The sequence below is a fragment of the Besnoitia besnoiti genome, chromosome IX, assembly GCF_002563875.1.
Source record: "Besnoitia besnoiti strain Bb-Ger1 chromosome IX, whole genome shotgun sequence".
NCBI classification, from domain to species: Eukaryota; Apicomplexa; class Conoidasida; order Eucoccidiorida; family Sarcocystidae; genus Besnoitia; species Besnoitia besnoiti.
The window spans coordinates 968,824-981,512 of record NC_042364.1 but is presented as its reverse complement, the minus strand read 5'-3'; the positions used below and the strand labels follow the sequence as shown (position 1 = coordinate 981,512).

Genomic DNA, 12,689 nt, shown 5'->3' with positions numbered 1-12,689 from the left:
CTTGCACACAGTCTCCTTTTCGCCAGGTTCGGCGGCAGTGACTCTCTGCGGCTGCCTTTCGCCTTACCATCTTCACGTGTTCCGAGCATGAGGCCCGTCGTCGGGGGACGGTCCCCCCGCCTGGTGACGCGCCTCGCTAGACGCGTCAGGGGGGTGGATTCCGATGTATTTTGCTCTCTTTGTACGGTCTCGGGTTCACGTCCAGAATCGCGTCTGCCCCCCTTTCCGGCCTCTTTGTCGGGGCCTGCGGTTCGCGGCGCCTCGCTGCCATCTTCCGTGCCCCCTCGCTGCTTCCCGGTCGGCTATCTCGTGTCTCGTCGTGTCTCTTCTGTCCCTCTCTCCTCTCTTCCTCTGTATAGACCCTGCTCGCAGCTTCTCTCCTGGCTTTCCAGCCGTTCTCTGTCGTCCTGCTCTTCCGTGTCCGTCCCCCCCTCGCTGGAATGGTGCGCTCGGGAAAGCACGGCGAAGATCCGGCGCCAGGGCCTCTTTTCACAGCTCTCTTCCCGCCTAACGTCATCGGGGGGCAGCCGTCCGTCGCCTTGCTCTTTTCCGTCTCTGCTCTCGCCACATCTTTCTTCCGCTCGTTCCGGCGTACCCAGGAGGGGAACGTCCGCGTCATACCGTCTGCAGCGAAGCTGCGACATGTGCGGCAGCCACGATCTGCTCTCGGTGGCGGGCTCTGCTGCTCCATCCTGTCTGCCGTTCGCCGGACCGTCTCCGTCGTGCTCGCCTTCTTTCACCAGAGGCGCGTCGTCGTTCTCCTCGTCACCTTCCGCATCGGCGCTCTCAATGCCGGCTTCTTTCCTGGCGTGGAGCGAGCCTCGCCGCTCAAAAACTGTCCCCACGACCTCCCCCCCGCGTCGCCGTGCCCCTCCGCACCTCGGAGACTGCATGCGTCTTCAGTTTTCACCCTCCCTTTCTTGCGACTTTCTTCGCGCCTGCTGTCGAACCATGAGGCCCGCGGAGGCGCGCAGGACGACGCGGCCGGAGAAGGACGCCAGGGGGAGCAGAGCTGCACTTTGCGTGTCACCCGGGAGCAGTTCCATGATGGGTCGCGAGGCCTCTTTCGTCCCCATCCCTTCAACCGTCGATTCGCGCGCGTTCGCAAGCCTGTCTTCCCCATTGAAGCCCGAAATCTGAGGCTCATGGTGAGCCTTCTCGCCGGGGCGTGTTTTGCTCCGCCTCTGGTTGGCAAGAAGAACGAAGTGCACTCAAGCGGAGACGCCTGAACTCTTGGATGTGTGACCCTCTGGCCGCTTCGTAGCGTCTCTTCCAAACGGACCGCTAGAGCGGGTCAAGCGAGGTTGTTAGGCTTAGTTAGAGAGGAGGTGAAAGGTTCTGTAGAGCTCTTGCAGAGCGTGCATTTGGGCTGGCTTGACACTGTAGAATTTGTGAGCCAGTACGTAAGTATAGAACTGTAGACAGTCTGAATGCGGCATACAGCGATCTCTCCATAACCTGGATGAAAGGCATACCAGTTAAGATGAGAAGTCCCAGCGGTCGAGAGGACAGGAAGAGCTGAGACGACACACCGCTGCCCCGTGAATCGTGTCTTGGCGTGACCCCACGTCAGCGCAGTTGCCGTGCTACCGGTGTCTCCTCTTTGGCGCATCTTCCGTCTGTCCGCGTGCCTGACAAATCCGAATGAAACATCCACCCAAAAGCAGCCACCGCCCAGAGCGAAGTGACAGAAGAACGTCATTCGTCGCGGCGGGTTTGGACGGTCGACGTCTCTGCTCTGTACGCAGCTGAGGGAGAGAGGCCCGAAACCGCCTCCCGCGTGGTGCGAAAGCAAAGAGGACGGAGTCGCCGTGCTGGCTCTTACCCTTTTCTGCTGCATCTTTTCTTGGAGTTGATAGGCTTCCCCGCTCTTCTTCTCTAATGTCTCCTGCCGACCTCGGCTCGGCGTCCCGGCTGGGGTGTGGCGCTCGCCTTTGTGCGGAATGCGCATGCCAGCTTCTGCCACGAGTTCGCTCGATGGGAATGTCTGCCGTGGCGTCTCTGTTTTTGTTGTTGCTGTTAACTTTGCCTCCGCGTGTGGGTCTCCGTGCTGTCTCTCAGTACAAGCGCAAGCCCAAGCGCCGCCGGGGTCGAGGAGACAAGAGCAACGCGAAAGGCATCCGGTGGAAGCACGTTCACCAGCAGGCGGGCCGCTACAAGGGGCCGCGGAGCCGAACTTTTGAAGGCGGGAAAAACCCGCTCTACAAGCGCATTCCCAAATGGCCAGATGCCTGGCTCGCGCGGTAAAAACACCGTCTCGGTGGCGGCGGCAGTCCGCCCCGCGTCGATTGACGTTCCATACTTTTTTTGCGGGTGAACGTGAAGTGAATTTACGTGTACGGTCTTGACGCTTTCGCCGCGGGACACTCCACGCGGGTGCTGAGGCGCCGTTGCTGAAAGCCTGGTCGGTGGATGCCTACCGCGCGAACCTTCTTCGCAGCTCCCGAAGCGTAGACTTAGCAGCTGCACGCGAGACGAGGCTTACGTCCGCATGCAAGCGGTAGAATACTTGGGGGACTATATATATATTTACATTTATGTATATACATGTATATACATATATATGTGTATGTATATGGGAGCATAGTGCATTTTGTGTATTGCGTGAATACGTCGAGCCTTCGGCACAGGAGGCAGGCGTCGAGAGCTTGCATGCCTATACAGGCTAAAGCGTGGCGGGAACGTTAAGATCGGGGGAAAGGACGAGGAGGCATGATGCGCACGGCGTCCATCTCTGCTCTCTCGGTTGTGGCACGCGCCGATTCTGCAGGCAGCGCAGGGTGCTCGAGCCTCTCAATCTGGCGAAAATCCGCACATTCATCGAAAGCGGTCGCCTCGACACACGGTGAGACAGCCGCTCTATCGCGTTGCTTTACATCGTCTACTCGTAGATCTCTACAGAGGCTATACACTCTCACTGATGCATATCCATGGAAGCTCGCAGGATGGCGGCCGCACGAGTCTCCCGCTGAGCATGCGACGGCGGACGCGTGAGAGTGTGGCGTTTTGTCGCCGACTGGGGCAGCCTGAGGAGCTTCTGCGGATCTGGCGGGCGGCGCTGTGGTGCTTCACCCCATTCGCTAGAAATCCTTCAGCATTTCCAGTTTTTTTCGGTCGCCTGCTCGATTCGTGTGGCGGTGAACGCTGACCAATTGCCGGGGTCTCGCGCGGATGTGACACCGGAAAAAACAGGCACGGGATGCAAGTACCTTATTTGTTTCAGCCTGAGTTGGGCTGCGAACAGATAATGTGGTCTGACAACTCGGCATCGCCGTGTGCAGCGTTTGGATGGCGTTCCCTCTCGCGTGCTGTCTTATCAGGTTCACAATCACTCAGCGTCATCTCCACGACAGCAGATGCGTCAAGGTGAAGAACGGCGTCAAGCTGTTCAATGTGGTAAGCCTCATCCTCTCCTCTGGGGTCCTCGCTCTCCCGTCCCCTCGCGACGGCATTTTCGCTAGCGGAGGTTTCAGTGCGTGCGGCACGCTTGCTCTTGCTGCATTTTAGCTAGTCTCTTGATCCTCGGAGTTTTGTGCGCGTCGTGGCGTTGTTCTTCGGGTCTTCATTTTCCTTCAAGCTCCTGCGTCCGCCTCGCTCACAGAATGACTACCCCTTCCCGTACAAAATCAGCATCGAAGTCGCAGGAGCCGACCAGTCATCGATTGATGCTATTCGGCGAGTGGGAGGCGAGGTGATTATCGTCTACCGCAATCGCCTCAACCTGCGGGCCCACATCAAGCCCTACAAATTCGAAGTCCTTCCGCGGACTGTAAGCCAAGAACTCTTTTGCAGGGGTCCACCGGAGTCGCTGCCGCTAACACAGAGTATTCAAGATATAGTTGGCTGTGTGGACTTTCCAGGGTTGAGGACGAGCTGAGCAGGAAGGGCCTTCCTGCACCGCTGAAAGGCGCCGCTTCTAGCCTAGACATCCAGCGCAAAAGAACGCGAAAGGCGAGTGCAGAAAAGCGGCAGGGGCGTGCGCGGCTTTTGTTAACAGGCGCGACCGAATCTCGAAATGCTTCACTACCTTGAGAAGATGAGAGCGCGGGGCTGCGTAGTCAAGTACGTGAAGCCGCAGTGGCTCATTGACGAGGAACGCAGCCTCAAGACGGAGCTGGCCGAATTCGAGGCTGAGGCGCTCATCGCCAAAGGTAAAAAAATGCGATGCCATTCGAGGACCGTCTTCCGAATAACGCGCTAGTTCGATGGGCTTGACAATCTACGCTGGACGTAACTACCCCATCTGTATCTATCTATCTACACGCATTTATATGTATCGAGATATATAGGTAAATAGCTATGCGTTACATGCACCTAGAGAGAGAGAGGGGGGGATCGTGCACTTGTAAGCACTGCGCGGGTGGATTCAGAAGGCTCCTCGATGTAGCCAGGACAGCTGGCAGGACTGTTTGTAAGGCAACGTTACACAGAATCGATTGGTGTTCGACAAGCGAGTGCGCGTTGGTTTCGGTCTCTCAGGGGAAGCAGTTGACCGGAGTGCGCCCGATCTCCGCGAGAGCGTGGACGACCTTCAGGAGCGGTTGCTCAAGCGCTTCCGCTTGCGTGAGACTCTGGCTGCGGAGTTGACTCGCCAGCAAGAAGCTGAGGAGGCGGAGCGAAAAGCGAAGCAGAACGACGGCGAGCGAGCAGACTGAACAAAGCGACGGCGGGAAGACTCGAAAGAGGAAACAGAAAATAGAGGGTGGGGCCCGCGGCATGCTATGTGCTCCAGTTCCGCAAACCGGAGTCATCTTTAGTACTCCAGGAACTATAATGTCTTGGTTTATTGGAAGCCACTGCCGCCAGTAGGGTCCCGTTATCATCAGAGTGCGGCTCCCGTGAGGTGCTTCTGTTGGGACCGTGTTTTTCGCACGTCCACGTGACCCTGGAAACGTTTGCACATCCTTTATCATGGGGCGGGAGGAGTGCTGCAGGATGAGTCCCCGGATATCCATAAATATACATATATGTATGTATGTGTACGTATGTACATTGGCTGTGTGCAATGCTCCTGCGTTCTCGGAAGCCCGCGCGGTTGACGCGTATGAACTCCAAGCGCCTGACCGCATTCGAAAAGCGTCAATGAAGCACTTGGCTACTTCGGCTGAGCCTCTGCGCTGTCTGGGTTCGAGCTGAACGCGGCCTGGCTCCCCTCGCCCCAGCCCCCACACCCGCAGAGAGAGAGAGCAGTGAGAAAGCTGCACACAGGGCACCTGTCGCATAAGCATAGTGACTCTCCTGCGGTGTACAGACTGAGACTCGCGCGTCAGCGCGTCAGGCGCAGCCGCCTGGCGGACGGAGACCCGCGCTGGGTTTCGAGTGACAAGGTATGATGTTGAAAAAGCTAAAGCCGTTGGAAAAGAGCTGGAATGAGCACCGCACAGTTTCATTGGTGATGAGCGCTGCCGCGCCGTTCAAAACACCCTTCACTTCCGACTCTACTACGCAGGACTGGCTGGAAGCGCTAGGCGGATGTGCCAGTGCGAAGCATGCGTCTTCAGTAAACCCGCTTTCACTCTAAGAAATTCAGCAGGTCGTCGTGGACGCTGGCAGAAAACGCGTCTGCCGCAGCGTCGCCGGGTGCCCTCGCGTTCTCGCCCGCCCGCTCTGGGGCCTTGTCCCTCATCCCTGTCTCTTGGCTCCCCCGCTGCGCTTCGCGGTCTCTACGCTCATGCGACGGGCGCCAGGCGCGCCGCCCCTCGGGGCCCGGGTCCGCTCGCAGGCGGGCTGTCAGCTGACTCAGGCGTCGTGCGTCTTCGCATCCACCGCCCTTCTCGGCTCTTGCGCGGCCTTCCGCTCTCTCCGCCGCGCGCGGCTGACTCGCTTTTCGGCTTTGGCTCACGCACAGGACAGAGTCGCTGGATCTGCATGCGCCTGAGAAACCTGCAGCAGAGGAAGGCCCGGGACTCGCCGCCTGCGGAGGCGCAGCAGAGCAGCCGAACGAAGGCAGCTCGCGCGAGGAGAACGACCCGGGGACGGGCACCTCGTCAAGGAGATCTTCCAGACTCGCTTGGCCCTGCGACCGAAGTGTGCCGTCGACGTTCCTCTCGTCCTCCGCCTGCAGAGCGAGAGAGAACAAGCACCAGCCTCTGCGTAAACGCACTCGCCTCACAAGGCTGCAAGTCGAGAAACGCATGCGAAGCGCGGAGCCCAGCAGCGGAGAAACGGGTCCGCAGCGCGCGCAGCCACTCCTGCAGAGGCAGGCGCGAAGCCGGGGGCCTACTCGCATCTCTGACTGCGGGGCCGTTCGCCGAATGCATCCGGTATCCACACTCATGGCACTGATATACAAAAGTGAATACAAACTCGCTGATACGTAGATATAAAAAAAAGGACACAGAAGCAGCTAATGAGGCATGGCGATCCCGCTGGATCACGCATAGCGGCACGAGTAGACCCTCAAATACGCAAGCACAAGCTGGCATCCGCGACACAGTAACAGTATATACAAAACTGTCAACATATTCACATATTTGTATATATATATATATGAACCACTGTATCCCCAGATATATGCATATATATGAACCAAGTCTTCCTGAGAGTCTGTGCGGATGACTGTCTCCCCTCTCCTGCTTGTCGCCGCCTTTTCGACTTCCCGCCCTACCTCTCCGTCGTCTCCACGCGGCGCGACGCCCCCCGGTGCCGTCGCTTCTTGCTGGGCTTCTTGAGCGGGTGCCAAGGCCAGGCATGACGCGAACGCCGACGCCGGCGGTCGCCTGAAGCTCTCTGGAGCCCCTGAGGCGTGGGCGACCCGCGGGAGGTGGTGCAGCTGCTCCCTCACACTCGCGCAGATAGCCACATACTGCTCGAGGGTCTGAGAAGCACGACACGCAGAGCAACAGAGAAAGAAGAAAAGGTGGCCGAAGGGCGGGGGCGGCTAGGACCAAAGAACAGATATCTCCTGATTCCGACTATTTCTCACCTTCTTGTTCTCGGCGAGGGCCTCTCGCAGGGCCTTGGTCTCCTCCGCGAGCGCTGCAGCTGTCGCCTGCAGTCGGTTCCTCTCCTCGAGCCACTCGTTCTAGAATGAAAATAAAAAGAGCATACGCCCCGCGTCGTTCATATCGCATGCACACGCTTGTTTCGACGCAAAGAGGTTTTAAATGTACGTGAGAAGGACAACATCAGCGCTAGAAATGGACAAATGACTTCGGGGCTTCCTGGTGCATATCGCTCCACACTCTGAGCCTGCAGTGCCGGAAGAATCATCGTTTCCTTTTCGAAGCCAGCAACACGATGAAGCCCTGTGATCCTTTCAGCTTGCTCTTGCCTCGGCTTGCTGAAGGGCGATATCATCGAACTTCAGGCCACGAACTTAGCGAGGGCACGGATTCGCTGATTTGAGGGTTTATTCTAGTAAATTGAAAGAACTACACCGGGAGCAAGAATACCGACTAGGTGTGCGCGAACTCTGATCCACGCACTTGCTGCGGGAGAAAAAATACATTTTGAGGAAGACGAAACCCTAAAACTCAAAACCGTCTCACGAGGGTTTCGCCAGCACTCCTCAGTAAATCTTGCAGTCGATTCTCTGTCTCTCATTCTGTTTCTTTTGCCTATCTGGCGCCCCTCCTTGAGTGAGCTCTCAGCTGCGCTCGCGTCCCTGCGCCGCATCTCCCTGAATAACTTCTTTCTTCTCACCTCTTGCCTCTCCAGGCGGCCCTCTAGCTCCCTGCGAGACCGCTCCGCAGCTGCCTGCTGCTCGCGTGCGCTCTCTGCTCACAAACGAAGAGAAAACGAAGACATGTGAATCGAGGAACCAACAGACACGCGTCGCCCACACCTCGCACGCCTGAGAGAGACGAACCGGTGCAAAGACCGAAGAAGCACCGCCGAAAAGGAACAGCGAGCCAGAGGCCACGAGACAAGCAGGCACGGAGGCCTGGAACACGTGATAAGCAGAGGACACAGCATGGGTGACGAGGCGGGAACATGCAGAAAGAGACAACACACCGAAACTCCACAAGCAAGCGAAGCCCTGAGGCCAGCAAACGAGTCCGCCCAAAGACTCCCGAGAGTTCTTTATGATTGCAGTACACCACCACCCCACTGGACTGCTTAAGACAGCTAAAAGTGTTCGAGTTCAAGAGGCAAATCAATTCGAGAGAACAGAGCCGCATCCGACGACGAGCGTGCGCGAAGCCGCACGTCCATTCCGTCGGACCCTTCATCCTCCCTGCCCACCACCCAGGGCCGCTCTCCCTGTCGTCCTCCTTCGCCCCCGACACCCAGGCCGTTTTCGCAGATGTGAACGCATGCATAATCGAATGTGAATACAGAATTACATCCAGCTTTGTGGATCACCTTCCTGTGTCCGTACCTCTTAGAGCTTCCTGCTCAGCCTGGCGACGAGCCGCCTCCGCCTCCAAGTTTTGTAAGGTTTCCTGCGCAGCTGCGCGGAGGACGGAGAATAAAAGGGCAGCGTTCACATTTCTCTACCTCCACAGATTGACAGTGCCGCCCTCCCACGGGGCGGGGCCGCCTGGCGGCGCAGCACAGAAAAGTCTGAAGTCTACGGATGCAAGCGAGAACGGGCAGGAAGAATGGAGCGCCACCCCAAAGAGGGAAAACTCAAATGACGCAGGCCAAGTGCAGGCAGGGGGGTGGAGCCGCGAGGGACTCGCCCCTCAGGGCGCCGCGTCCCGCCGCATATCATGTGAATTATCTCGGAAAAGATCCGGCTATCAAAATGTAAACAAAGAAAGTCTGTTGAGAGACCCGACCGTCCGGTCGGTACGTGAGTGATTGGCTGCTCGCGTCTAAGCCGGGTACCTTTCCAATTCTCTCGAGTTTCCTCGAGAGCCTTCTCCGCAGCGGCGCTCTCGTCCTGCGCGCCACGCATCACACCAGCGAAGAAAACGTGGAAAATGCGATGCCGCGGTCAACTCCTTAAAGGTGAGAAGGCGATTGAGCCACAAGACGCTGCATGGCCGTTTACGAGGCAAACGCCCCCGTGTAGGAACAACGCAGGGCCGAGCTGCAAGCGTGTCAAGTTGGAAAAAAAGGGAATCCAAGAGAGCAGAGCTTCGAGTGCAGCATCTTCCGCCGCTGCCTCGCGTGGGAGGCTCCACCTTCTCTCTGTTGTGTCCCGGTGAGCCTGCGTGTTTCTACTCCCTCCGCACCTGTCTCTGTCGCTCGATGTCCCTCAGTTCCTCGTTTTCGAGAAGAAGCTGTTGCATCTCGTCCTCCAGCTCGCGCTTCTCCTTCATCAGCCTCTGCAGCTTCTGGGCGAGGCGGCCTGCGCCCCGCTCCCGGTGTGAGCCGCGCTCAGGTCTCCCCGGGGCGGAAGGCCCTCCAGGGGTCTCGGAACCCCAGCTCACATCGCTCGGCGTGGACGGCACCTTCTCGCCTTCGCCTCTCTCGTCTACCCTGGAGGCCAGCCGCGCCCGCTTCACGTCTCTCTCCTCGTCGGCGCCGCCCTCGCGTCCGCGGCCGCAAGAACCAGGCCCGCGCTCATCAGTGGAGAGAGAGGCAAGCGATAGGGGCGGCGACACAGGGGCGAAGCCAGGCGCCGTGTGAGAGCGGTGTTCGTGTGGAGCTGCGGCAGCGGCCGCCTCTGGAGAGGCACGACGCGTCTCGCCGTTGGCTTTTGCGCTCGCCTCTTGCGTTCCGCGCCTCGCTCCTCTCCCTTCTTGAGAGAAGGAAGAAAATGCTCGCGGGTCCCCGCCAGCGCGCAGCGTATCGCCTTCCTTCTCCGCGTGCGCGTCTCGCGTGCTGCCGCCTCCCCGCTCCGCCCTCGCAGTCGGGCCGTGCAGGTCGCCCGCCTGTGCGGAAGGCATCACAGAGGATGCGAGCGCGGCGCGGGGACCCCGGTCTGTGGCGGTCTCTGAGGGACTCGGCAAAGCGCCAGGCTCGCCACCGCCCCGCTTTGCAACCGATCCGGGGGGCACTCGCGCCGTCTGGGCGAGGCCAACCTTCTCGTCGGCGTTTGGACCGCCGCCGCCCGCGCCAGCAGCTGCGGCGCCAGCGGCCTGCTGCTGCGGAGGGGAAGACGAGGGAAAAGGCGGTGGCGACTCGGCGTGCGGGTCGGTTGTGGAAGAAACCGAAAACGCCGGGCTCGTGGCGCCGCCAGCATTCTTCGGGCCCTCCGGCGCAGGCACGTGGACGTCTGCGGCCCTCGAGAGCGAGGTCGAAGGCCCGGCAGACGGCGACGAGGTGGACGCAAAAGAGCAGGAGCCTGAGCCTGACGTCGAACCCTCGGGCTGGGGGGAGAGCGGCGTGCGACGCCATTTGATTGCGAGAGCCCAGCGAAAGGCGGCCACAGGCGGCTCCGACGCGGTGTCTAAAGGGACAGAAAAAAGCCGAGCAGACACAGAGCGAATGAAAACACACACGACTGAACTCATGAACGCGAACGATCCCAAGTAGCCTAGAACCAGGGTTCAGGCAAACAGGGACGGGCCTTGGGAGCGCCACACGCCAACTCCTGTACGGTATTAGTCAGAGCATGGATCTCTACCTGCCAGGACACGCAAATATGAGCATGCTGCCAAACCCACAGACTTATATGCACACAGACGCATGATTCTGTATCGTGGAGGACATTGATTCCTTCCTCTGAGATCCCCTCCACGGTTCGTCAACAGTCGGTCAGAATGCGCATCTCAAGACACGACCGCGGTCTGATCGCGGCACACACAGTCTGTAACACTGGCTCGTTGCGTGCTTCGGCTCGGCCGCAGCTTGGCGACTGAAGCTCGAGGGCACTCGAGTCCGCCTGGGTTCGAACCCCTACTCGCCAGACTACCGGTAGCTCGCGCATCCGTCGCGCCCCGCATCCCTAGCTAGGGAACACTGGAAGAAGCAGCGGCCCTCTGAGTCGCGAGTCATTTGGCATGTCGCCTCTGGCTCTCGAAAGCGTACGTACACTGCTTGCTGAGGGAGAGCGTCGCCTTTCCTGGCCACTCTGCGGGGGTCTGCTGTCTGTGGAGCTTCGTGCCGCCAATCCAGGTTCCGTTTGTGGAGTCGTCAGCGACGCTGAGCTCGACGAGGGGGTTCGAGTCCAGGTGTTGGCGGACGACGGAGACGATTGCCTCCTCACGGTCGCCTGGGGGAAGCGCCTCCCCCGTTCGCGCCAAGGCGAGAAATACCGCCGGCAAGTTCGTCCGCGTCAAGAGACTCGTCATCTGCGGGCGCCAGAAGGACGCCACTCGCGGGTCGCGCTCGAGTGAGAGGAAGGCCTCTCGCGTAGAACGGGAGCCCCACGCACACGCAGCTGAAGAAGACGAGGGCGAAGGAGGAGGCACGTTGTCGCTCCCGCTGCCGCCGTCTGGGGCGTCCGCGCCAAGCTGGTCGGCTCCAAAAAGCTCGTCGTCGTCGGCGTCAAGCAGCAGAAAATGGCCGCATAAACTGCAAGCTGCACCACCTCCCGTCGCATTCTCGTTGAGGCCTCCACACGAAGAGGACGCGGCGCTCGCCTGGCCTGGAGCGACTCCCTCGTCGAAGCAGGCGGACGGCAGCCCCAGCGCCTCCCGCACGGGGTTGCATGTGCGCGCTGCGAGTAGAACGGCCTCGGTCACGGCGACCAGGCGGTCGGTGGCGATACGCCAGTGAAGTCGACAGTGAACGCCGCTGACAGCTTGGTTTTTTAGGCGCAAGACGCTCTTTTGCTTTCGCCCAAGGAACACAGATCCGCGCGCCAGGCCCGAGGAGCTGCATGCCTCTACGGGGGCGCCGTCGGGCTGCCCTTCTCCCGGTCTCTCGCCGTCTGCGGGTCTGCTCTCCCGTGCAGAGACAGGCAGCAGATACGTCACAGCCGGGGAGCCCCGCCAGGGCCACGCCTTCCCCTCTTCTTCACGGCGCACAACATGCAGGTCGGGTAGCCAAGGGTACGCGGAAGGGAGCGAGGCAGACGCCGAGAAAGTAGAAACTGTAGGCAGGGCTTGGACAAGGGTTGCGGCCGCGGCAGGGGGCCTCTCGCCGGCGGCCCGCCGTTCAGAGCCCACCCCGCCTATGCGGCCTGAAGAGGCAGCTACGCCTCCATATATAGGCAAGGAGACAGCGAGCGCGGCAGACTCCACTTGGGGGGGTGGGATCTGAGACGCGCAGATCGAGGGCGCTTTCTTTGGGTGTTCGCCGTTCACGTGAATATCGTCTTCGCGGCCGGCTGAGGAAGACAAAGCAGATGAAGATGGAGAGGTGTAAAGGCCGCGCGCGAGCGATTCGCGGATGGCCGCGGTCGTTGCAGCTAAGGCCCCTTGGCGAGTTTGAATGCCGGGGTCTGTCGATGATTGAAGAGGAAAAAGCAAAAGTTCATATGAAATTTCGAGCGTGGAAGGCGCGAGGCCGCCGTCTGGGATTCTTCCAGTTGCCGTGGCAGCCCTCGTCTCGGCGGGATCACCCGCCGAAGGGTAGCTTCCATTCCGTTCCGCCTCCATTCATGCGCCGCACGTAGGGCTCTCTACAGCGCGAGCTAAGAGAACGCGTAAGCAGCGCCCAGCAGGCAGGCGCCCACGGAACTAGACTGCAACCAACAAGTCAACTCAGCAAACCTCATCCGAAAAGCCGCCGGGGACAAAGAGTCCTCGTCGACAACACATTTGCCGAGCGGGCGAGCGTCAGAGAAACCGCGCAGAATCTTGGCGGAGTGACCCCAGACGACCCAGCGTCGTGCTTACTCAAAAAACGCGGCCCTGCATGCATCAGAGGCGGCTGGAGACCACGACACACGTGAGACGTAAAGAGAA

At 59.8% G+C, this 12,689-nt stretch overlaps 2 protein-coding genes across 2 annotated transcripts; one reads left to right on the top strand and one right to left on the bottom strand.

Moving 5' to 3' along the window:
* Positions 1–440: 440 nt before the first annotated feature.
* BESB_013120 (putative ribosomal protein L15) lies at positions 441–4,655 on the top strand (the record flags this gene model as incomplete). The annotated part of the gene is made up of 7 exons (XM_029360042.1): positions 441–1,148; positions 2,062–2,243; positions 2,771–2,845; positions 3,321–3,396; positions 3,602–3,769; positions 3,998–4,151; positions 4,480–4,655. 7 exons carry the CDS (start codon positions 441–443, stop codon positions 4,653–4,655), a joined length of 1,539 nt encoding a protein of 512 aa, XP_029216709.1.
* Positions 4,656–5,512: 857 nt separating this feature from the next.
* Positions 5,513–12,380, bottom strand: BESB_013110 (uncharacterized protein; the record flags this gene model as incomplete). Its single annotated transcript, XM_029360041.1, has 8 exons — positions 5,513–6,058; positions 6,608–6,817; positions 6,926–7,024; positions 7,645–7,718; positions 8,324–8,395; positions 8,776–8,830; positions 9,126–10,285; positions 10,871–12,380. The coding sequence occupies 8 exons, from the start codon at positions 12,378–12,380 to the stop codon at positions 5,513–5,515; spliced, it is 3,726 nt and encodes a 1,241-aa protein (XP_029216708.1).
* Between the last annotated feature and the right edge of the window lie 309 nt (positions 12,381–12,689).